The 24916-nt window shown below is 37.0% G+C and overlaps 2 protein-coding genes and 1 long non-coding RNA gene across 6 annotated transcripts; all 3 read left to right on the top strand.

Moving 5' to 3' along the window:
• The first annotated feature begins 77 nt into the window (after window positions 1-77).
• LOC135648512 (uncharacterized) lies at window positions 78-1849 on the top strand. The gene is made up of 2 exons (XM_065166268.1): window positions 78-282; window positions 1272-1849. Exons 1-2 carry the CDS (start codon window positions 154-156, stop codon window positions 1695-1697), a joined length of 555 nt encoding a protein of 184 aa, XP_065022340.1. The 5' UTR covers window positions 78-153; the 3' UTR covers window positions 1698-1849.
• A 1492-nt stretch (window positions 1850-3341) lies between these two features.
• LOC135650205 (transcription initiation factor TFIID subunit 8-like) lies at window positions 3342-13669 on the top strand. Of its 4 annotated transcripts, none has more exons than XM_065169433.1 (5): window positions 3342-5076; window positions 8128-9787; window positions 11035-11835; window positions 12165-12242; window positions 13075-13669. In XM_065169433.1, exon 1 carries the CDS (start codon window positions 3864-3866, stop codon window positions 4956-4958), a length of 1095 nt encoding a protein of 364 aa, XP_065025505.1. In that variant the 5' UTR covers window positions 3342-3863; the 3' UTR covers window positions 4959-5076; window positions 8128-9787; window positions 11035-11835; window positions 12165-12242; window positions 13075-13669. The 4 variants fall into 4 exon arrangements, with proteins under 4 accessions (XP_065025505.1, XP_065025504.1, XP_065025506.1 ...); XM_065169432.1 differs by having other exon boundaries at window positions 5449-9787; XM_065169434.1 differs by lacking the exon at window positions 8128-9787.
• A 6836-nt stretch (window positions 13670-20505) lies between these two features.
• LOC135648509 (uncharacterized) lies at window positions 20506-24249 on the top strand. Its single transcript, XR_010500979.1, has 3 exons — window positions 20506-22422; window positions 22738-22815; window positions 23658-24249. It is a non-coding gene; the product is annotated as an uncharacterized LOC135648509 (long non-coding RNA).
• The last annotated feature ends 667 nt before the right edge of the window (window positions 24250-24916 follow it).

Below are 24916 nucleotides of genomic sequence, written 5' to 3'. Positions count from 1 at the left end.
GTTTCATTCCACCACTAGTCTAATGACGCGTGTACTGCTGAGGATTGCTCCTCCTCGACCACTGCCGAAATATCCACACCAACGAGAGGCCGATCGCCTCTGATAGCATCCAGAGAGAGAGAGAGAGAGAGAGAGAGACGGAGAGGAGCGTCCATGGAAGCTGTGGGGATCTGCAGCAGCAGAATGATGTTCTCATCTTCTCCTGCCATACCTCGCTGCCCTCTCTTCATCAAGTCGATGGCCACCCCGAAGCCCGGAACCAGAGTATCAGCCACCAGGAGGGTGAGCAGCTCAATCATCTCGAAGCGGATAATAGAAGCTGAAGAATAAAATCTTTTTATGCTCTACTTTATTCTGTTCCACTGCTATTTTGTTGAATTCGTGGTTTATAATGCTTCATTTGTGATTTAAGGTTTGACCGATACAGGTAGCATATATAATTAGGAGAGTTTATGGTTCCTTTAGTGTCATGTACTCGATTCGTGTACTGTAAGTCTAGCAAGCAAGTCTCCCATAACTAAAATATTTACTAGATTCAGTCAATCTATCTTTGTATCATATCAATGTTTATCGGAATAGAATGTAATTGTTTTCTGTTAAAGTCATTTGATTACATACAGTTGCTTCATCATGATGTCTGTGAATAACCATTTATCTCTCTTTAACTTGTGATATCCAAGGTATTTGATGATTTAGCTTCCTTTTTCCTACAAGATATATTTTTGGATTACTGGTCATCCAATCCAACATGGTAAGGGAGTATGTTGTGAGTCTAAATCTTATATCTATCCTCTTCATTTCGTCTGATGTTTAATTAATGCTTGTCACTGGTGTTCTTCTCTCTAGTTAGCTTGCACCTTACCTTTGAGATCTAATCTGACTTGCCTATAAGATGTTAGAGTTCAGTGTACATGGTGCTCTTTCCTTGACAGTCACCTAATCCAAATCATGCTCATGTTTAGATGACCTGCACTTTGGTCCACATAATCATAAGCAAAAGGCCTTCATCAAATAAATAGGTGTATCTCATTTGCCAAAGTTTTGGTGTGAGTTCATCTGAATTGTGACCGACAGCAAAAGTAATTCATTTTTGTCTCCTAGAAATTAACTTGTAGTCTCTTTTCCATATACAACATAAAAGTGTTGCATTCAAGTTGCACAATGTTGTAAGCATTTGTTCTACTGATCATGCGGCTACTTTCTTTTGATCTTTTGCTACTGAGATCATATAAATATTAACCGACCGAAAAAAGTATCAATTCGCAATGCAGGGATCAACAGTGTTCCCTTTAGGTGAGCCAGGCCCAAGACAAATGAACAACAATGGTTCAGAACCCATCAAGCTGCTGACAAACGTGGAGAAGCTTAGACTCCTGACTAAGGCAGAGAAAGCAGGATTACTCACCGCAGCTGAGAACTTTGGTCTCTCACTCTCGACGGTGGAGAGGTTGGGCCTCCTCTCAAAGGCAGAGGAACTCGGAGTTCTTTCTGCGGCAACAGACCCTGCAACCCCTGGAACACTCCTGAGCATAAGCCTGGCACTGCTTGTCCTGGGTCCTGTTTGTGTATTTGTTGTGCCTGAGCAGTATCCATGGGAAGTGGCCTTGCAGATCATTGTAGCTTTGGTCTGTGTGGTTGGTGGATCAGCAGCATTTGCTGCATCAAATTTTGTATCCAACTTGCAGAAATCCAATTAAGATTCACTCAGAATGGAGATTTAAGTGTCATTGGAACTACTAGTTTTGCTATCCTCCGTTGTGTCTGATGAACTTTCCTATTTGTCTCTAATTGTATTTTGTTGACTTTCTTATAATAAAAGGCAGGCAAATTGTATAAACGCCATTCTCAATTGATACCGTGTTGCAGTTCCTTATCTCAAATTGTGTATTGTTTACTTCTCCAAAAGAGAAAAAGGCAGGCAAACTGTGAAGATATCAAATCCCATATGATTTCTGGTTGAAGAATTGTCATTAGTATTAGACTGCATAAGAAGTATTGTCATTAGTGAGATGGAATTGTTCTAATTAATATTTTCAATGGAAAAGCAATTACATATTCTTTCTTGCTTTTATTTGGGATAATTACGTATTATCCCCTTAGCTACCTTTAGTATTCTAGTCCTTACACCTTAAAAAGTTACATTTGCGTTTTTATAGTTATGAAAATAAAACAATAAAACATCTAAGTCAATTTATCCAAACGCCATCGGTTTTACTAACAGAAACACAAAGACAAAAAATAAAAAAATAATTTTAACATTCCAATTGATGGTGGCAGAGAATATTAGTAGTGGCTAACGAGATATTGTTGGGGGTCGTGGGTGGTTGTTGTGGATGTCGACGTAATTGTTAAGCGGTGAAAGGGTCGTCGATGTAAATGCTGAGCGACCCTTTTGTCGCTTTGTATTTGTATCAACGTTGTTGCAATTATCGAGGGGCGAAAGGGCCACTCAGCATCTGCATCGATGACCCTTTCATCGCTCGATAATTACATTGGCGCCAACACAAATGCAGAGTGGCATCACTCAACAATTGCGTTAACGTCGATGCAAATGTAAAGCGGCCCTCACCTCTCATTGTCACTCTTCTTATCTATAACAATCGCCTATAGCCCGAATGATGCTATCATCTGTCATCATAAATTGAAACATTATAATTGTTTTTTTATCATTTGTTTTTATATTTTTATTAGTAAAATTGATGATGTTATGTTAAATAAATCTAGATGTTTCACTTTTATAATTATAGATATATACATTTTAAAGCGTAGAAATCAGGATATATAATTAACCCCTCTTATTTCAATTTTCATATGAAATTAGTCCATCTACTTATTGCATTTCTTCTAATTCAACATAATTAGATCACAAATAATGGTAGCATGCATTAAAAAAACAATCACAGCAATCCCATATAGTCTCTAATGATGTTATCTATATATATATATATATATATATATATATATATATATATATATATATATATATATATATATATATCTATATATATATATATATATATATAATTCTTACAAAACTTGTGATTCGGGACGATCGCCGTTTTCTGTGGATTAAGATTCGAGGAGGGGGACCAATGTCGTTGAGATTCGTGCGGATAAAAAAGCAGCCCGCAACCGAAGATTTCTCGCCTTCGGCGGAGCCCATGCCGTGAAAAGTAAGCGGCACCAGCGGAGCCACGTGCTATCTCGAACACCGAACACCAGCGCGATCGATTCACATGACGCCGCGTTCACATATACGCTACGTGTCGCAAAACCCTGTTCGCTGAATACGGCTGTGCACGGGATTAAAGTCTGGACCGAGGGTGGCGAGGCTTGACGGTGGTCCGCTGCTCCGCCGGAGCACTAAAACCCCGCCTGCGCATGCGCCATCGGCGAACGCTTACTCTCCACCACACCAAACCCTCGCCTCTATAAATAAGTCAAGATCCCAGTCGACCCGATCTCGACACCCCCATCACTTCTCGATCTCAATCTCCCTCTCTCCCTCCCTCGCCTCCCCCTTTTCGAAATTAGGGTTTATTGAGGTTGCGGCTCTTGCGTTTAATAGGTTCTTTTTCGGAACTCAAGCTGCAGAGATCCATGGAAGAACCTGCTCGTAACCCCACCGGCCATCGGCGAGTTCCTCACCAGCTTCATCAATTCTTCGCGGTGGCTTTTGGTTCAAATGCTACTGAAGTGTAGGGTTTTTTGACGGATACATCTTGGTACTTGCTTCTCAGACCGAACGCGCTTGTTTTCTTGTTCTACCGTAACCACAAGCTTTGCAGCGGCAGTGGATGGACAGAGAGTAGTATAGATTGGCAAAGTCCCTAATTTGGCGCCAATAATATGATCCGGTGAACATGAGCGATGGAGGTAGGGAGAGTGGAAGGAATCAACGGACAACCTCGAAGAAGAGCCGGCTGTCGTCGCGAGGTGATGAGTTCAGTCACGCCGTCGCCAAGATCGCCGTCGGCCAGATTTGCGAGTCGGTTGGGTTTCACGGTTCCAATCGTACTGCAATTAATGCTATGGCGGATATCATGGTCCGATACATCTGTGATCTAGGCAAAAGTGCTAATTTTTATGCTAATTTAGCTGGAAGAACTAGTTGCAATGTGTTTGACATCATCCAGGGGCTTGAGGATTTGAGTTCGTCAAGGGGCTTTTCTGGGGCATCTGATGTTCACCATTGTCTGGTGGGTTCAGGTGTTGTTCGAGAGATCACCCAGTTTGTTACAACAGAGGAAGTCCCATTTGCACAGCCCATTTCCGGATACCCTGTTTGTACAACACCTAAGGCGACACCTACCTTTGCTCAGGTTGGAGAGACATCAAGCGGAAAGCACATACCTGATTGGGTTCCGAGTCTTCCTGATCCTCGTGCCTATGTCCGCATGGAAGAGTGGAACAAAGGGGTAACTGACACTAAAATGGACAAGGTCGAAGAGACAAGGCAGCGGACGAACGCCGAGAGTTCTTTGTTGAGCTTACAACAGCGACTTGCCTATAATAGTACAACTGGGTTTCAACCTACGAATGATGCCAGTTATGGTAAAGAGAGGCAAATGGTTGTTAGCAACCCATTTCTGTCCCCCCCTTTGCCATTTGGAGAGAAAGAAGTATCTGTAATTGCTAATCCATGGGAAAGAGATGCTGATGCTGGCAACCGGTTGTGTGTGCTTGAGACTTCTGTCCCTGCCACTGAGTCCGTAAAGGTTGGGCCTGTGGACTTGGAGACTAATGAGAAAAAGGTTCTTCCTGGAAGGAGGCCTATCGTCCATTTCAAACTTAAAGTTGACAAGAAATCTATAGCAGCATCATTTTCTTCTGATGCCTTGGATGCTAAAAATGATTCTTGGCCTTTGAGGCATGACGAGAAAGATGACAAGAAAAGGAGAGCAGAGATAATTCTTAAAGAAGCTATGGAGAAACCACATGATCTGGCTCAGCTGTAAAATACATTGTAGAGAGGATTTCTGTGTCGAACTGTAACAGTAATTATTTGGCATATCAAATTTGATGGAACATGCAACTTTTTCTTCCCAGTGGGTTGAGCATGGTGAAAAATCTTAGGTATGTAACTTATGTTGTCTAGAAGTCCTTTTTCCTTCACGCCTCTCTCTAATTTTTTTCTATATTAAGAACAAAGGGCAAACCTTTTACCAGGGCTGGCAGTGAGACAAGTTGGCTTGTGTTTGGTCAAGAGCAACTTGAATATGGATCAACTGCCCCCAAACCATTGACCCATTTATAACTGATTGAAAAATGCTAAACCTTTAGGCTTCTTTCCTATTTTTTAATGAACATTTAATAGCCACACAATGTGAAATAAGAGTTTGAACTTATCTATGTTAAATCTTAAAATAAAAACATAGGTTTTCTTTATGTTTTATCAATTGAAAAACAATGAGAAGTGTTTATGTTTTGTTTGTTTTCAATTTTCAGAAAATTCATTTGGTGGTCACCATTCAGTAAGCGATGTTTAAATATAAAAGTAAAAGAACCTAGGGGTAAGTACCAACCTAAAAATGTTCATTTTTTTGTCATCATTATTAAAGATAGTTAACATTTGTTGAACACATTGTAAATACGGGCAAAATTATCACGACTTTTATTATTAGATGATATGAATTGCATACAGATAGGTAAGTCTTCGTACTAACACAAGATTACTCTTTTGTGGACTAGGGACCAAAGTTTGAGTCATAGAAATTTCCTTGTCGTTTGTAACTATAAGGTTATGCAGATTGACCCTCCTTAGATTCCATGTTAGTGGCCTCCTCATACATTGGTCACCCTTTATAAACATTATATCAACATGGGAGACATTCTTGATATCTCAAATTCTTGGTATGGAAAGACAATTGTCCTTGTCCAAGAGGTTCGACGAACAACCGTTCATTCCCTTGAATGGGGATGTCCAAACAATAGTGCAACTGATTTACTCCTTCCCATAGGAAAATTAGATTGAATTTCTTAATTTTCCATGCACTCCATGAATTTCTTCCTTCATAAAAAAAGGTTAGATGGTCAGTCTGTATTTTTTTCTTTCAAAGTTTCATAATTGAAAACTTTCAACTAATTTCAGAAAACTTGCAAGCTAAAGCAAGTATACCTAATATATCCTTTTACAAGTATTTATAAGTTTCTATTTTTGATAGTGGAAGAACACAAAGAATGTAACACCCCTGATTAGTCCCACATCGAAAGTGGGTAAATCTTGTCTTTTCTTATTGTTTTCCTCATGTGAAACTATACAAGCTTATTCTGGACCTGGCTGGTGTTGGTGCCCCCAACCAAGACATTCAAAGGATTGTATTTTTGTAATGCCCTCTTAAATATTATTGTAAATTCTTGTGTTGTTACTAGTTCTGACAAATAATCTATGTAATCAAATCAAATATTTGAGATTGAGATTTAAATTTTGTTTTCCTTACTTGCCATCATAATTTAGGAAATCTTAATCTACTTCCTTGTTTGTTGATATGAATTAAGGAAGTAACTATTAAGTATTCCAAATATGATGATATCATATTTGTTAGTATATTAAATGGAAATAATTTATATTAAATAAATACGAAAATTAAAATTTATTTCCCTTAATAGAGGCTCACCTCCTCCTATTTAAAGGAGAGGGATTTCTCTCCTTCGTTCCTCACCTAGTCGAGCCTGGCAGCGGGAGGAACGAGGAGTTACACCATGTTGACAAGAGAACGAGGAGTTATACCCTATTGACAAGAGGTAGGTTTCCCTACCTTTCTTAAAAGTTTTAGTTTTTATTTTGATTCTTTAAATGTTGAAAATTTTATAATTTGAAAAATGTGTATCAATTCTTTAAATGTCAAATTTTTTTGTATTAAAGTAATCAGTTAAAGTTTTCAAAATATTCTTTGACCCATGATTAAGGTTTTTATTGTAGAATTAAATATGTTAAAAAAGTATATGTTTTATATGATATATTTTCTGTATTACAGTTTATCTTTAATCTTATCTGGATTAAAATCTTGTTAGACTAGAATATGTTATCTAAAATCCCTTTTTGATATTCTTTGATCTGAAATTTAAAATATATTATTCTGAATGATATAAAATATGACTAGAATATGTTGAAATTTTATGTGTTGAAAACATGATTTTTATTTGAATTTAGAAAGCTATTTCCTTGTGTTAAAACTTATCTCCTAGTCCCTCTTTTAATGTCTTATGATTTCTAGTCAAATTGAGAATGTTATTTCTTTGTATTAAAACTTTTCTCCTCATCTATCTTTTAATGCATTATTATGTTTTCATATATGTTGTTAATGGGTATATGTTATGACTAGTCCATGGGCCAAGGCTGGGTCAGTTTTATGTAATGCATGCTCAATCATGTATAATGCACATGACCAATAGATGGACTGGCTCAATCTAGCCCAATATTATTGTTGAACTTGAGCCCAAATATTGATTGAATTAAACTATACTTGATTAGTCTAGATCAATTCAGGGTGATTCCGAATTGATTGACTTATTCAAGTTAGTTTAACCTAAATTGAACTTAATCTAGTCTAAATTATACTAGTCTAGGGTGGTTCCAGACCAGTTAAATAAGGATTAGAGATCAGTTCAGTTAGGCTCTAGTAAATCGAGTTCAATTGAATCGATTAAACTAGAGTTCAAGTCAATTGAGGGTTAATTTATATTATTTGATATTGATGACTTTTGAAAGAGATGTTTTAAATATGTTATTTCATCCCGAAATGGATATGACCAGTGTGAGATTATATTCCTGCCAAGAGCAGGTAGGGCGATTCCCTTCGGGGATTAGCGGGCCGTCAGACGTGGCGGCTGGATGGTTCCTCCATCCGCTGTTGGGAGGAACGTGTCCCCACTTTGGCGGGTGTGGGACACCACTCCATCCGCTGTTGGGAGTGTGATATGAGTTTGCCTCCATCCGCTGTTGGGAGAACACAAACTCATCCCGTAGGATAAAGCCTCTCCATCCGCTGTTGGGGGAGTGCTCCTTCGGGTATTTGATATACGCCAATGGGATGATTGATTGAATTTTGATCATGTATTCATCTTGATTTGACTTTTGGGGTTCCTACTCAGCGTTGCTGAATTTTCTTTGTTTTTGATTTTCAGAGCAGCCTCTCTCTACTACTAAATCAGATTCCAGTGGAGAGCGGACCTTCCTCTACCGCTAGGTAGAGCCACTTGGATGACTCTTGAAGTTAACATCACTATGTTTACTTTCTATTTGTAATTTGATGAATAAATGAATTGTAATAAATGGTTATAGATGATGAATAAAGTGATGTTTATTTATTTGGCCTGTGTGGAAAAATATATGAAAAAAAAAAAAATTCAGGATGTGACAATCTATTTGTCGATTTTCTAAAATTTATTGGTGCACTAGTTCAGACATAGGCTTTTGCATGGATAATCGAGTATCATATTCTACATCCCTTAAGTTTCTGGTGGTAAAAATGATTCTCAAATTATATGTTTTTGTTAGTAAAAGTGATTCTCAAATTGCCAAGAAATGTGTATATTTTAGTTTGATATGTATCATGGTCGTTAGATCTCAATGACGGTAAAAGATCTATGTAACCGATTCTAAATAATTGGGGCTTATGGTTTTGTTATTGTTGTGCATCACGTGTATTATGATTCTTTAGCATTCTTGACATATTTACAATCAAGGCCATTGGACTTGCGTAGTCATGTAAGAATGCTATATTATGATTCTTTAGCATTCTTGACATATTTAGAATCAAGGACATCAGACTTACGTAGTCATGCGAGGATGTCATATTAGTGAAGAATCCATATTTATAGACAATGTGTATGATCCTTATTTCATATTGGATTAGATACTGTTAAATCTGCCAAGCACTTGTATCCTATTAGGTCAGATCTTTTACACAACTCTAATTGATCCATGCTTGTTAGTTAGTGCTTTAGTTGTCAAATGAAGTTATCATATTCAAGTAGCCATTCAAGGGATTGCAGGTGTTACTTATTTACGTGTTGTCTATCCTATCTTATTAGGTTGAAATCCATCTAATGCCATGGAGTTTTTGCTGCATGGCTGATACATAATGATAAAAGTAAAAAAAATCTTTGACTTATTTCATAATAGGATAACTGGTTGGTCTACTAGAATTTGGGCTAAGATTCTTGGTAGAGTCAATTATGGATTCAAAAATCTGTTCATTGAGTGGCCTTACCATATGAATTTAGGATTGATGTGGGAATATTAGTGAACTGCATGTAGCAGCTATATGTTCATGACATGTTGACTCTTTACACATTATGAAAGATAGTTATTGCAGACACAAAAGTCTTCAAGGCGGTTACAGGTAAATTGCCATGCAAGTAGTTACAACTATTAGATCACATTCTTGTAGATTACAATTGAATCAAGACTCAGCTATTGGCTAACTGTCAGATCTGAAGTAGCATGCCCAATTTGAGCAAATGCCTGTTACATGCCATTATATGAAGAGACTTCCTCAGGAGTAAGTGAAATCTTTCCAATCCCTTCAACTCTTGTTTATTGTTTTCATTTAGGTTTCGATATGCTCATTCTCTCACCTTGGAGCTCACTAGAGATTCTAATTTGAGTGTTAGATGAGGGTCCCACTGGGCAGCCCTCAGTGCCTTCTCTTCTTGCAGGATCCTTTTTGAACATGAACTTGGAGCAACAGAAGGATACGAGATTACCTCAAGAATATTAGTATTGGTTTGATTCACCTTGCCAGTACACTTGGATATTATTTACCTCAGCAAGGTTACCTAGGTTGGCTCTTGATCCTACTTGGCACGATGACTAAATATGATCCCACAAAGGCTGCACTATATATATATATATATATATATATATATATATATATATATATATATATATATATATATATATATATATATATATATATATATATATATATATATATATATAATATTTGTGTTTTTCTCATTTTATGAACATAATTATGTTGTTTTTCCCATGATAACTTCTGTATTTATTCTTGCTTTCTTGACATTCATTATTTTTAAAGTTTTTTTGTTCCTTCATGACATGAACAATAATGGCTTGAATGATGGGCAAGACTACTCTTCTCAGACTTCATATTAGCGAGAGAGACACACACTAGTCTGCCATTTATTTTCTTTTTTTATATTATTTCCTGTAAGATTTGATGCCTTTTTTAACAACTAACTTGTTCAACATCTTGCCTGTATCATTTTGTAGTGTTCTGAGAGTAAAGAAGAAAAGTCTTGTGTTCACTTTTGCTTTATCTAAAAGAACCTTGAGTTGCCTTTTAAACTTTTTTCTGCTTTCCTTTTCTTTTGTATTTTATCACTGTCTTCAATTTTCCTGTAATAATGGGATCCTATAATTGTGTAGACTCTATTTTACATTTTTACTTTACTTTTTCTGGACAACCTACATTATTGAAGGTTGTTTTACTTAAATGTCATTCTTTGTGATAATTCGAATATTGAACCTTATTAGAGACGCTTTCTTCTGTCATTTAGACTTTGGATTTTGATTTTGTATGGTCTTTGGAATCCTTTTGCTATCAGCTTTTTGCATGGTTCGCTCAGCATATTTTCCTTGCACGTTGTTGCTACAGTCTATTCTCTGATATGTAAAATCTCTGAATGTAGAGAGCCTTATATATCCTTAAAAAATAGTATGGCTATGGTTTGATATTGGGTTGTGTAACTTGGTTTAGAATTGAACTCCGATCAGTGTAATTATAGTTACTTTTATCTTTCACAATTAGAATATCTAACCACAGCATAATGTTTGTGGATATTTTTATTTTTTTTTCTATTTGGGAAATTAATGAATCGTAGAAGAATTGATGTAGATATACTATTCTTATGCTCCTAAATTTTGTGGGCTCTTCTAAGATAGCTAAGCACCTAGCGATAACAATGTTTTCTTATTTCTTAGTGTAAAAAAATTAGAGTTATGAGCACTCTCGTCTATCATTTGATATGCTTTGAAGTAATGAATGTCACTGTGCCTTTTGTTAGATGAATTGACAAGGTCATTTTTGACCTCCATGTGCACCTCAGAACATCCATTGACAAGGTCCACCAATCACGGCTATGGTGTGCTTTCAATATGATGACTGAAGTTAACTAGTCAATTTTTATGTCCTCGAGCTGGGGATGGATGGAATTTATGCTTGAGTACCATCACAACTGATTATTATCTGTAGCTATCTGAATTGAGAACATTTGTATTATATTTAATAAGACAATACATGGTCTGTTGCAGCTTGATTGTCTGACGGTTTCTAAAAATTCTTTGCAAAAGCAAAGAACCTCATGGTGGTAATATTTCGATATTGCAATTTCGCAAGCTAACATCAGTATCTTTGAGTGTTTTCCTATGGCTTGATGATTTTCTTAAAATTCGCATTGACACAGGGGCAAGGATCTCCTGGTGCTATATATAATGGCAGATAATTGATTCTTTGAAAGCTGTTTCTGATACTCCGAAATTGTTATTTCTAGTGTGTATTTCAGCAGCATTACTGTTGTGATCCATGCATTGCAGTACAGAATGTTGATCTAATTACATTATTTTCATGAGTTTTTATGCATGTGCCCAGAATTACTCATCAAAGTGGGTATTGCAATCTGCCGTCATGAGAACAGCTCTGCTTTTCTGGGATGTTCAGGAAGGCCAGTGCCTGAAAGGTGCTTTCGTGTTTCCTTGGCATCGATTGGCGCTGCCGATTGGTCGTGTTCATGCTCTTTGGTTGATTACTCAAGCCATCAATGTGTTCATAATCATTCCGTCAGAGGCTGCTGACACCCATCATGCTAGTAAGAGGGGCCCCTAGCCTTTTACCTGTGCAGAAGAAATGCATTATGGACCTTTTCTGATTATATGACATTGTATCTGATGTGTGGAATATTAATTTTTTTGTCTATGATGTTCAGGAATATATTTATGTTTATTATGTTGCCATTACCATGTTGATTTGTTATTGATTTGTCTCTCATGAACATGTAAAGCTAATTACATCAATTAGTTTACTGGTAATACATAGGGTAAACTTGTTATCTCTTCATTGGTTGTGCTCCATACAAATGACTCTCTTCTAAGGCAGCACAAGTTATGAGCAAAAGTTTGTTTGTGTTTGTATTTGCAGGGGCTTGGAACGTACCCTAAACAGAGCAGATTGTGGAAGGCTTAGAAGTGAAAGATCTGGACAAGCTGAGAGCCTCTTGTGAGATATTATCCCTTCCTTTTGGTCCCTTAAATTGATTATTCATGCAGTATTTGCTTGAAAGTGGAGTGGAGTATTAAGTTGATATGTGCCAGTGTGATGAGAATCACGGTCCTCATCCCACATAAACATAATTAATAAATATTTTGAATTGAGCGATCAATAATCTCAAAATTTGAAGTTAAATTAAGAGAAAAAAATGTAAATATTAGTTAGATATCATAGAAAGATTAAAACTCATGATCTGTTTTGATACCATCAAAAATATTTTGAATTAGGTAGCCAATAGTCCTAAAAGCTTAATGTGGATCATGTTTTTTTTCTTTTGTTTTGTTTTCAGGTGAGATGAAATATTAGTTACATCCCAACTAAAATCTGTGTCTGCACATTTGTTTACCACTGTGAGCCCAAGTTGAGGTAGAAGCATATTGAATAGATAAGGAATGGTTGGTTAGGTCAGAAAAAGAACAAAGAGAAGGACGTGGGGATGGATGCAGTGATAATTTGATGATGCATGAATATATTTTTTACACACTGGAAAAACTATTTTGTTAACTAAAGATATATGATATTTCTAAAGCATTATTTTTCATTCCTTTTAAAGAATGTTTGCATTCTGTTTTTTGGGTTTCTATCACTGCTCCTTCTGTGGCAATTGTTGTTGTTTATCAATCTTAATTTTCTTGAATTTAATTGGATCAGATGTAATCCTTCTAAAAGTTCTTACACCATCAATTTATACAAGATGCAGTTTCTTGATTCACCCCATAAATTAATCCTCCAATGATTCTGTTTGGTGATATGTTGCTTTCGTTCTCCCTCAATAATACAGTGAGACATGCTTCCCTGTCAAGATGTCGATCATGAACCACGCATGCAGAGTTCGGTGATCTGTTACTTTCACTCTTCTTCAATAAATAGAGTCGCATGTTTCCATAGCGTGCGTGAAGGCAATGGGCGCTACTGAGATGGTGAGAGTCCACTGCTTCTTGTGCGTGACCCTCCTCATTCTACTCTCTTCTGCTGCTGCTGCTGCTGCAGGTACTATGGATGTGGGTTATGTCCAGCCATCTAACACCACCATGTTCGACGTCGTCGCTGGCGGCATTGAGTGGTTGGATCCAGAGATGGCGACGAACCCGCACATAGCCTACGATGCCTTGAAGCGTGAACATCCGGTGGCCATGCCTGCCAAGGGGGCGCCTTACAGCCGGGGGTGTTCGGGTTCTACTTATTGCAGGAATCAAAAGCGACTCTTTAAAGTCTCTTCGTTTCCATAGGAGTATCATGATCGATGTGTCGTCGCAGAACCTACTTTGCTTGTATGACTTGATGATGGTATCATTTGGCTTGCTTATCTTTTTCCTGTATTTGTTGTTTCACTTCTCTGCGTGGAAAACATAAAAAACTTAACTGTTCTTTTTCGACTGACTGTATGTATCAGAGAACATTATTAATGTCGATCATAAACCTGAATATAAAAAAAATGAAATATTGCGTTAGATTAACCAAATCATTGAATGGTGGCCGCGTACAATTTAGTTAAGAGCACATAATTCTTACCTAAAATAAAGTGAATTTATATTGCTAATAAGCACATACTGATGGGTAAATATGACTGCTCAAGCATGGAAATTACCATTTGGCAATCATTACACTTCATTGGCTATTTTTAATTTTTTGCTCTTAATTCTCAAAAAAATCTATTTTTACAAAACACTTTTTCTTATTTATTCCTTCGATTATTATGTATGCACCAATCAAATCTAACATAAATAGTACTATCATTCCCAAAAAAAATAAATATAATAAACTAATTATGGACAACCCAAACAATAAACAGAACATGTGTGTGTGGATAATCTAATTATCTTTTTGGACAAGAAATCCTAACTACAGGACTAATACGAGCATTTATATCATTGATGAGCTAAGATTGGGATTGATGGAATGATGGACCTGAAGGCCATGATTCAGTAGACTCCCTTTTCCCCCTATTTAGGCTCATGAATTTTTCCATCACATCGCCATAGAATCACGGAAGAACGATGGTGATACAAAAAATGCCTTCATTTTGTTGCCATCTACGCTCTCCTCTTTTGTGTATACACCTCCATACTTCTTCTTCTTTACCACCATCTCTTCATGCTGCAAGTCTTGGTATTGCCCATAAAACACTGCAATGCTTTGCATCCGATTGCTGTCAACTGCCGAGCGACGTGGTTTCAGGAGGAAGGCGCAAAGACACAAGGCCTAGATGGTGCCAATGGTACATGCAGTTGCTCATCAAAGCAGACACGCGAATGCTGGTCATGTTTGAGGGCCTTCATAATGGACGTCTTATTTTCCAACTTCACATGACATGGTGGACCTCCTTCCATGTCCCTAACTTAGACATCCACGATTGGGGTCTCACCGTTAAGTCAAAGCACAGGACAAAGTTGTATGTCAGTCATGTGACCTGCGCATCTCTACTTTTTTGCTTTTGTGAAACAAAATTATACTGTTTGAAAAGAATAGTAAATAAGAAGAATTATTGAAAAAATTTTATTGAAGAGGCTTGAATGTATTAATTTTGTTCTTCTCTTATTTATATATATTAGGAGAGAGAATTTTCCTCAACATAATAGAAGATTTTTCTCAATAGAGTAAAAAGATTTTCTTATATAGTTGGAGAAATCTTATCTACTATCATGCCCCCGTAAGATGGTGTTTCTATCAAGGATATCAATCTTAGATCAATGCAAAGTAAACAGTTTATGAGCAAGAGGTTTCGTGAGTAGAACAAGAACATATCGCTACTGTTGCTGTTGTTGTGGCTGCGACGATGACGGCTGCTGTAGTAGAAGAGAAAGTTACAGCAATGGAGAAAGCTATAGGAATGCTACAACAGAGGAAGAAGCCGTAGTAGAGGAGGAAGCTGCAGTAAAGGAGAAAGCTGCAGCGATGTTGCAGTGATGTTACAATAGTATTAAGGAGGTGAGAGATGGATGACTACGGTGGCTTGAGTTCATGCACGTAGGAAGATGAGGATTGACTGCGGGAGCCTCTTAGGAATGTGACTGTAGTGGCGTTGGTCGCTAGTCGGAGGCAGGGGCGAAGCTTCACTTTTCTCACTGTTCTGATACCATATTGGAAAGAATAGAAGATAAGAAGCTTTATTGAAGAAATTTTATTGAAGAGGCTTGAATACATTAAGAGGAAGTTTTATTGAAGTTTTAACATGTCTGTCTCCTCTTTATAAGGAAGGATTTTCCTCAACATAATAAAAGATTTTTCTCAACATAGTAGAGAGATTTTCTCATATAATTAAGAAAATCTTATCTGCTATCAGGTACCTGCTGCTCATGTGAAGAGTTTGGTGATCTATTGCTTTCTCCTTTTATGAAACAAGCGGGTTCCTGGTGCTCATGCGAAGAATTTGGTGATCCGTTGCCCTCGTTGCTACACACAAATAGAGTGCCTGATCTTAGGACTTTGAGATCACCTCTGGCTCCTGCAAGCAAGGTGATAGAGGGAGTGGTTTGGGCGATGGCAACCGAGCTGGGGAGAGTTCATTGCTCGTGCGTCGCAGTACTCCTGCTTCTAGTTTCTGCTGCTGCTGCTGGTAGAGATGTGGAGGAAGCTCACTTACGTCAATTCAATGGCACCATTGGGCAGATGCATGAAGCGGAGGAGTGGTCATTGGGATCAGAGACAGGAAGGAGGATCCTCCAGTCTACACAGACCTCCATAAGCTACGGAGCTCTGCAGAAGGATAGGGTGCCATTGCAGGCTCCCCAACCTGGAAATGCATACACCCGCGGGTGCCAAGCCCAGTACTACTGCAAGAGTTGAGAAGAGATACCTATGATCCTGGAGAACTTTATTTCTTTCTTCTGCCTCTAATGCTTGGAATAATAATGTGTGTCTCGGAAGCACCTCACAGTAATGTGTGTTGTTTCAAAAGTTGTTCATCCTGTGACCATCCACTCCTTTTTTTCTTTGCTTTCTATCCAGATTAATCACACATGATGTGAATTGAACCAAGAAATCCAGGAAATTATGTGTGTGTGGAAATCAGCAGTGTTGCGATCTAAACGCTTAAGATCGTACAGTAGAGACAGTCGATGGAAGAAGAAGAAGAACAAGTGTCGGTGCCACCATTTTTCAGTTAAATTATAGCTATAAGAAAATATAGCTATAAGAAAATATGCAGCATATTGAGGCCTCTCTTGAGAACCTATATAACACTTATATAATCATCAATATAATACAACAGTAATTGCCGATTGCGGACAACTGAAATATATTATCTTATAGCTATAATTACAGCGTAAAATAATGTTCTTTTTCTTCCCTTTATTGGATTCATCAAATTTATTGATAAAGAAGGTTTGCATTGCATATGTTACCATCGCCCGGTTGTAATATTACGTATCTTCAATTAATGCTATGGCGGCTGTCATGGTCCGATACATCTGTGATCTAATCAAAAGTGCTACTTTTTATGCTAGTTTAGCTGGAAGAACTAGTTGCAATGTGTTTGACATCATCCATCCAGGGGCTTGAGGATCTGAGTTCGTCAAGGGGCTTTTCTGGGGCATCTGTTGTTCACCGGTGTCTGCTGGGTTCAGGTGTTGTTCGAGAGATCACCCAGTTCGTTACAACAGAGGAAGTCCCATTTGCGCAGCCCATTTCCAGCTTTGCTCAGGTTGGAGAGACATCAAGCGGAAAGCACATACCTGATTGGGTTCCGAGGCTTCCTGATCCTCGTACCTATGTCCGCATGGAACAGTGGAACAAAGGGGCAACCGACACTAAAATGGACGAGGTCGAAGAGACGAGGCAGCGGACGAAGGCCGAGAGTTCTTTGTTGAGCTTACAGCAGCGACTTGCCTATGATAGTACAACTGGGTTTCAACCTACGAATGATGCCAGTTATGGTAAAGAGCGGCAAATGGTTGTTAGCAACCCATTTCTGGCCCCCCTTTGCCATTTGGAGAGAAAGAAGTATCTGTAATGGCTAATCCATGGGAAAGAGATGCTGATGCTGTTGACGGGTTGTATGTGCTCGAGACTTCTGTCCCTGCCACCGAGTCCGTAGAGATTGAGCCTGTGGACTTTGAGACTAATGAGAAGAAGGTTCTTCTGGAAGGAGGCCTATCGTGCATTTCAAACTTACAGTTGACAAGAAATCTATAGTAGCATCATTTTCTTCTGATGCCTTGGATGCTAGAAACGATTCTTAGGCCTTTGAGGCATGACGAGAAAGATGACAAGAAAAGGAGAGCAGAGATAATTCTTAAAGAAGCTATGGAGAAACCACATGATATCTGGCTCAGCTTTAATATACATTGTCGAGAGGATTTCTGTGTTGAACTGTAACAGTAATTATTTGGCATATCAAATTTGATGGAACATGCAACTTTTTCTTCCCAGTGAGCTGAGCATGGTGAAAAATCTCAGGTATGTGACTTATGTTGTCTACAAGTCCTTTTTCTCCTTCACGCCTCTCTCTAATTTTTTCTATATTAAGAGCAAAGTGCAAACCTTTTATTAGGGCTGGCGTTGAGACAAGTTGGTTTGTGTTTGGTGAAGAGCAACTTGAATATGGATCAACTGCCCCCAAACCGTTGACCCATTTATAACTGATTGAGGAATGCTAAAATTTTAGGCTTATTTCCTTTTTTTTAATGAACATTTAATAGCCACACAATGTGAAATAGGAGTTTGAACTTATCTATGTTAAATTTGAAAATAAAAACGTAGGTTTTCTTTATGTTTTTCAATTGAAAAACAATGAGAAGTGTTTATGTTTTGCCTGTTATCTATTTTCAGAAAATTTATTTGGTGATCACCATTCAGTAAGTGATGTTTAAAAATAAAAGTAAAAGAACCTACCAGTAAGCACCAACCTAAAAATGTTTATATTTTTGTCATTATTATTAAAGATAATTAACATTTGTTGAACACATTGGAAATACAGACAAAGTTATTACGACTTTTATTATTAGATATTATTAGATGATATGAATGGTATACGGATAGGTGAGTCTTGGTACTAACTCAATATTACTCATTTGTGGACTAGGGATCATAGTTTGAGTTACAAAAATTTTCTTATCGTATGTAATGATAAGTTTATACAGATTGGCCCTCCTTAGATTCTGTGTTGGTGGCCTCCTCGTACATTAGTCACCCTTTATAAACATTATGTTAACAGGGGAGAAGTTCTTGATATCTCAAAATCATAGTATGGAAAGACAATTTTCCTTATCCAAGAGGTTCGACGAATAACCATTCATTCCCTTGAACGGGGATGTTCAGCAACTAATTTATTCCTTTTCACCCTATTCACCAATAGAAAAATTGAATTGAATTTCTCGATTTTCCATACATTCCATGAATTTCTTTCATAATAAAAAAGGTTAGATGGTCTGCCTATGTTCTCTTCTTTAGAAGTATCATAATTGAAAACTTTCAATTAATTTTGGATAACTTGCAAGCTAAAACAAGTTTACCTTAATATATCTTTTTACAAGTATTTATAAGTTTCTATTTTTGATAATAGAAGAACACAAAGCATAATGCTAAATCTTGTCTTTTCTTATTGTTTTTTTCATGTGAAACCATACAAGCCTATTCTGGACCTGGTTGATGTTGGTGCCCCCAATCAAGACATCCAAAGGATTGTATTTTTTTAATATCCTCTTAAATATTATTGTAAATTCTTGTGCTGTTTGATTTTCTAAAATTTGTTGATGCACTAGTTCAGACATAGGTTTTTGCATGTGACAATTGAGTATCATGTTCTTCATCCCTTATGTTTCTGGTGGTAAAAATGACTCTCTAATTACATATTTTTTATAGTAAAAGTGATTCTCAAATTATCAAAAAGTGTGCCGATTTTAGTTTCATGTGCTTCATGTCTGTTAGATATTACTGACGGTAAAGATCTACGTAGATGACTCTAAATAGTTGGGACTTACTATTTTGTTGTTGTTGTTGTTGTTGTGCATCGTGTGTATTATGATTCTTTAACGTTCTTGACATATTTACAATCAAGGTCATTAGACTTGTGTAGTCATGTGAAGATGCTATATTATGATTATTTAGCATTCTTGATATATTTACAATCAAGGCCATCAAACTTAAGTAGTCATGCGAGGATACTATATTGGTGAAGAATCTATATTTATAGGCAATGTGTATGATCCTTATTTCATATTAGATTAGATACTGTTAAATCTGCCAAGCACTTGTATCCTATTAGGTCAGATCTTTTACTCAACTCTAATTGATCCATGCTTGTTACCTGTTGCTTTAGTTGTCAAATGAAGTTATCATACTCAAGTAGCCATTCAAGGGATTGCAAGTGTTTCTTATTTAAGTGTTGTCTATCCTATCTTATTAGGTTGAAATTCATCTAATGCCATGGAGTTTTTGCTGCATGGCTCATACATAATTATAAAAAAAAAAAACCTTCAGACTTATTTCATAATAGGATAACTGACTGGTCTACTAGAATTTGAGCTAAGATTCTTGGTAAAGTCAATTATGAATTCAAAAATATGTTCAGTGAGTGGCCTTACCATATTAATTTAGGGATATTAGTGAACAGCATGTAGCAGCTTTATGTTCATGATACGCGGACTCTTTACACGTTATCAGAGATAGTTATTACTGACTCAAAAGTCTTCAAGGTGGTTACAAGTAAATTGCCATGCAAGTAGTTACAACTATTAGACCACATTCTTGTAGATTACAATTGAATCAAGACTCAGCTATTGGTTAACTATCAGATCTGAAGTAACATACTCAATTTGAGCAAATGTCTGTTACAGGCCATTATATAAAGAGACTTCCTCAAGAACAAGTGAAATCTTTCCAATCCCTTCATCTCTGTTTTCATTTAGGTTTCCATATGCTTATTCTCTCACCTTGGAGCTCACTATTGAGCTTTCTTTCTTGAGAGATTCTAATTTGAGTGTTAGATGAGGGTCCCACTGGGCAGCCCATAGTGCCTTCTCTTCTTGCAGGATCCTTTTTGAGCATGAACTTGGAGCAACACAAGGATACGAGATTACCTTGGCAAGATTAGTGTTGGTTTGATTCACCTTGCCAGTACACTTGCATATTATTTACCTCAGCAAGGTTATCTAGGTTGGCTCTTATCCTACTTGGCATGACGACTAAATCTGATCCCATAAAGGCTGCACTATATATATATATATATATATATATATATATATATATATATATATATATATATATATATATATATATATATAATATTTGTGTTTTTCTCATTTTATGAACATAAGTATGTTGTTTCTCCCATGATAACTTATGTATTTATTCTTGCTTTCTTGACATTCATTATTTTTAAAGTTTTTTTGTTCCTTCATGACATGAACAATAACAGCTTGAATGACAGGAGCAAGACTACTCTTCTCAGACTTCACACTAGTCTGCCATTTTTTTTCTTCTTTTTTTATATTATTTCCTGTAAGATTTGATACCTTTTTTAACAACTAAACTTGTTCAACATCTTGCCTGTATCATTTTGTAGTGTTCTGAGAGTAAAGAAGAAAAGTCTTGTGTTCACTTTTGCTTTATCTAAAAGAACCTTGAGTTGCCTTTTAAACTTTTTTCTTCTTTGCTTTTCTTTTAGTATTTTTTCACTGTCTTCAATTTTCCTGTAATAATGGGATCCTACAATTGTGTATATTGTATTTTACATTTTTACTTTACTTTTACTGGACAACCTACATTATGGAAGGTTGTTTTGCTTAAATATCATTCTTTGTGATAATTTGAATATCGAACCTTATTAGAGACGCTTTCTTCTGTCATTTAGACTTTGGATTTTGATTTGTATGGTCTTCGGAATCCTCTTGCTATCAGCTTTTTGCATGGTTCGCTCAGCATATTTGCCTTGCACGTTGTTGCTACAGTCTATTCTCTGATATGTAAAATCTCTGATTGTAGAAAGCCTTATATATCCTTAAAAAATGGAGTGGCTATGGTTTGATATTGGGTTGTGTAATTTGGTTTAGAATTGAACTCCGATCAGTGTAATTATAGTTTATCTTTCACAATTAGAATATCTAACCACAACACAATGTTTATGGATATTTTTATTTTTTTTTCTAATTGGGAAATTAATGAATCGTAGAAGAATTGATGTAGATGTACTTTTCTTATGCTACTTCTAAATTTTGTGGGTTCTTCTAAGATAGCTAAGAACCTAGTGATAACAATGTTTTCTTATTTCTTAGTGTAAAAAGATTCGAGTTATGAGCACTCTCGTCTATCATTTGATATGCTTTGAAGTAAAGAATGTCACTGTGCCTTTTGTTAGATGAATTGACAAGGTCATTTTTGACCTCCAGCACTTCAGAACATCCATTGACAAGGTCCACCAATCATGGTTACGGTGTGCTTTCAATAGGATGACTGAAGTTAACTAGTCATTTTTATGTCCTCAAGCTGGGGATGGATGGGATTTATGCATGAGTACCATCACAACTGATTATTATCTGTAGCTATGTGAATTGAGAACATTTATATTATATTTAATAAGACAATACATGGTCTGTTGCAGCTTGATTGTCTGACAGTTTCTAAAAATTCTTTGCAAAAGCAAAGAACCTCATGGTGGTAATATTTCGATATTGCAATTTCACAAGCTAACATCTGTATCTTTGAGTGTTTTCCTACGGCTTGATGATTTTCTTAAAATTCGCATTGACACGAGGGGCAAGGATCTCCTGGTGCTATATATAATGGCAGATAATTGATTCTTTGAAAGCTGTTTCTGATACTCCGAAATTGTTATTTCTAGTGTGTATTTCAGCAGCATTACTGTTGTGATCCATGCATTGCAGTACAGAATGTTGATCTAATTACATTATTTTCATGAGTTTTTATGCAAGTGCCTGGAATTACTCATCAAAGTGGGTATTGCAATTTGCCATCGTGAGATCAGCTCTGCTTTTCTGGGATGTTCAGGAAGGCCACTGCTGATGCCGATGCTGACTGAAAGGTGCTTATGTTTTTCCTTGGCGTCGATTGGCACTGCCGATGCCGATTGGTCGTGTTCATGCTCTTCGGTTGATTACTGAAGCCATCAACGTGTTCAAAATTTCTGTCAGAGGCTGCTGGAGTTGCAAATCTACTGATACCCACCATGGTGGTAAGAGGGCCCCTGCACAAAAGAAATGCATTATGTACCTTTTCTGATTATGTGACATTGTATCTGATGTGTGGAATGTCAATTTTTTTGTCTATGATGTTCAGGAATATATTTACATTTGTTACGTTGCCATTACCATGTTGATTTGTCTCTCATGAACATGTAAAGCTAATTACATCAATTAGTTTACTGAGTTTACTGGTATACATAAGGTGAACTTGATATCTCTTCATTGGTTGTGCTCCATACATATGACTTTCTCTTATAAGGCAGCACAAGTTATGAGCAAAAGTTTGTTTGTGTTTGTATTTGCAGGGAATTGGAAGGTACCCCAAACAGAGCAGATTGTGGAAGGCTTAGAAGTGAAAGATCTGGACAAGCTGAGGGCCACCTGTAAGATATTATCCCTTCCTTTTGATCCCTTAAATTGATTATTCATGAAGTATTTGCTTGAAAGTGGTGTGGAGTATTAAGTTGATATGTGCCAGTGTGATGAGAATCACAGTCCTTATCCCACATAAACATAATTAATAAATATTTTGAATTGAGCGATCAATAATCTCAAAATTTGAAGTTAAATTAAGAGAAAAAAAAATGTAAATATTAGTTAGATATCATAGAAAGATTAAAAATCATGATCTGTTTTGATACCATCAAAAATATTTTGAATTAGGTAACCAATAGTCCTAAAAGCTTAATGTGGATCATGTTTTTTTTCTTTTGTTTTGTTTTCAGGTAAGATGAATATTAGTTACCTCCCAACTAAAATCTGTGTCTGCACATTTGTTTACCACTGTGAGCCCAAGTTGAGGTAGAAGCATATTGAATAGATAAGGAATGGTTGGTTAGGTCAGAAGAAAAAGAAGGAAGAGAAGGACGTGGGGACGGATGCAGTGATAATTTAATGATGCATGAATATATTTTTTACACACTGGAAAAACTATTTTCTTAACTAAAGATATATGATATTTCTAAAGCATTGTTTTTCATTCCTTTTAAAGGATGTTTACATTCTTTTTTTTGGGTTTCTATCACTGCTCCTTCTGTGGCAATTGTTGTTGTTTATCAATCGTAATTTTCTTGAATTTAATTGGATCAGATGTAATCCTTCTAAAAGTTCTTACACCATCAATTTATATAAGACACAGTTTCTCGATCCACCCCATAAATTAATCATTGATCTCCAATGATTCTGTTTGGTGACATGTTGCTTTCGTTCTCCCTCAATAATACAGTCAGACATGCTGCCCTGTCAAGATGTCGATCATCGATCATGCATGCAGAGTTTCGGTGGGCTGTTGCCTTCAGTCTTCGGCAATAAATAGAGTCGCATGTTTCCATAGCGTAGGTGAAGGCAATGGGAGCTACTGAGATGGTAAGTGTCCACTGCTTCTTGTGCGTGACCCTCCTCATTCTACTCTCTGCTGCTGCTGCAGGTACTATGGATGTGGGTTATGTCCAGCCATCTAACACCACCATGTTCGACGGCGTCGCTGGCGGCACTGGGTGGTTGGATCCAGAGATGGCGACGGCCCAGCACATAGTCTACGGTGCCTTGAATGCCGGCCGACCGGCGGCCAAGTCTGCCAAGGGGGGGGCTTACACCCGTGGGTGTACGAAGTCTCATTATTGCAGATAGTGATCCTTTTAAGTCTCTTCGTTTCCATAGGAGTCTCATGATCGATGTGTCGTCGCAGAACCTACTTTGCTTGTATGACTTGATGATGTTATCATTTGGCTTGCTTATCTTTTTCCTGTGTTTGTTGTTTCGCTTCTCTGCGTGGAAAACATAAACGTTTCGATTCATGAAACTCAATTGTTCTTTTTCGACTGACTGTATGTATCAGAGAACATTATTAATGTCGATCATAAACCTGAATAAAAAAAATGAAATATTGCGTTACATTATTATGCATGCACCAATCAAATCTAACATAAATAGTACTATCATTCCCAAAAAAATAAATATAATAAACTAATTATAGACAACCCAAACAATAAACAGAACATGTGTGTGTGGATAATCTAATTATCTTTTTGGACAAGAAATCCTAACTACAGGACTAATACGAGCATTTATATCATTGATGAGTTAAGATTGGGATTGATGGAACGATGGACCTGAAGGACATGATTCAATAGACTCCCTTTTCCCCCTATGTAAGCTCATGATTTTTTCCATCACATCGCCATAGAATCACGGAAGAACGATGGCGATACAAAAAATGCCTTCATTTTGTTGCCATCTACGCTCTCCTCTTTCGTGTATACACCTCCATACTTCTTCTTCATCACCAACTCTTCATGCTGCAAGTCTTGGTATTGCCTACAAAACACTGCAATGCTTTGCATCCGATTGCTGTCAACTGCCGAGCGACGTGGTCTCAGGAGGAAGGCGCATAGACACAAGGCCTAGATGGTGCCAATGGTACATGCAGTTGCGCATCAAAGCGGACACGCGAATGCTGGTCATGTTTGAGGGCCGTCACAATGG

Source organism: Musa acuminata, chromosome BXJ3-9 (assembly GCF_036884655.1).
Source record: "Musa acuminata AAA Group cultivar baxijiao chromosome BXJ3-9, Cavendish_Baxijiao_AAA, whole genome shotgun sequence".
In the NCBI taxonomy this organism is placed as follows: domain Eukaryota; kingdom Viridiplantae; phylum Streptophyta; class Magnoliopsida; order Zingiberales; family Musaceae; genus Musa; species Musa acuminata.
The sequence above is the reverse complement of the archived record's forward strand: the minus strand, read 5'-3'. Positions and strand labels throughout refer to the sequence as shown.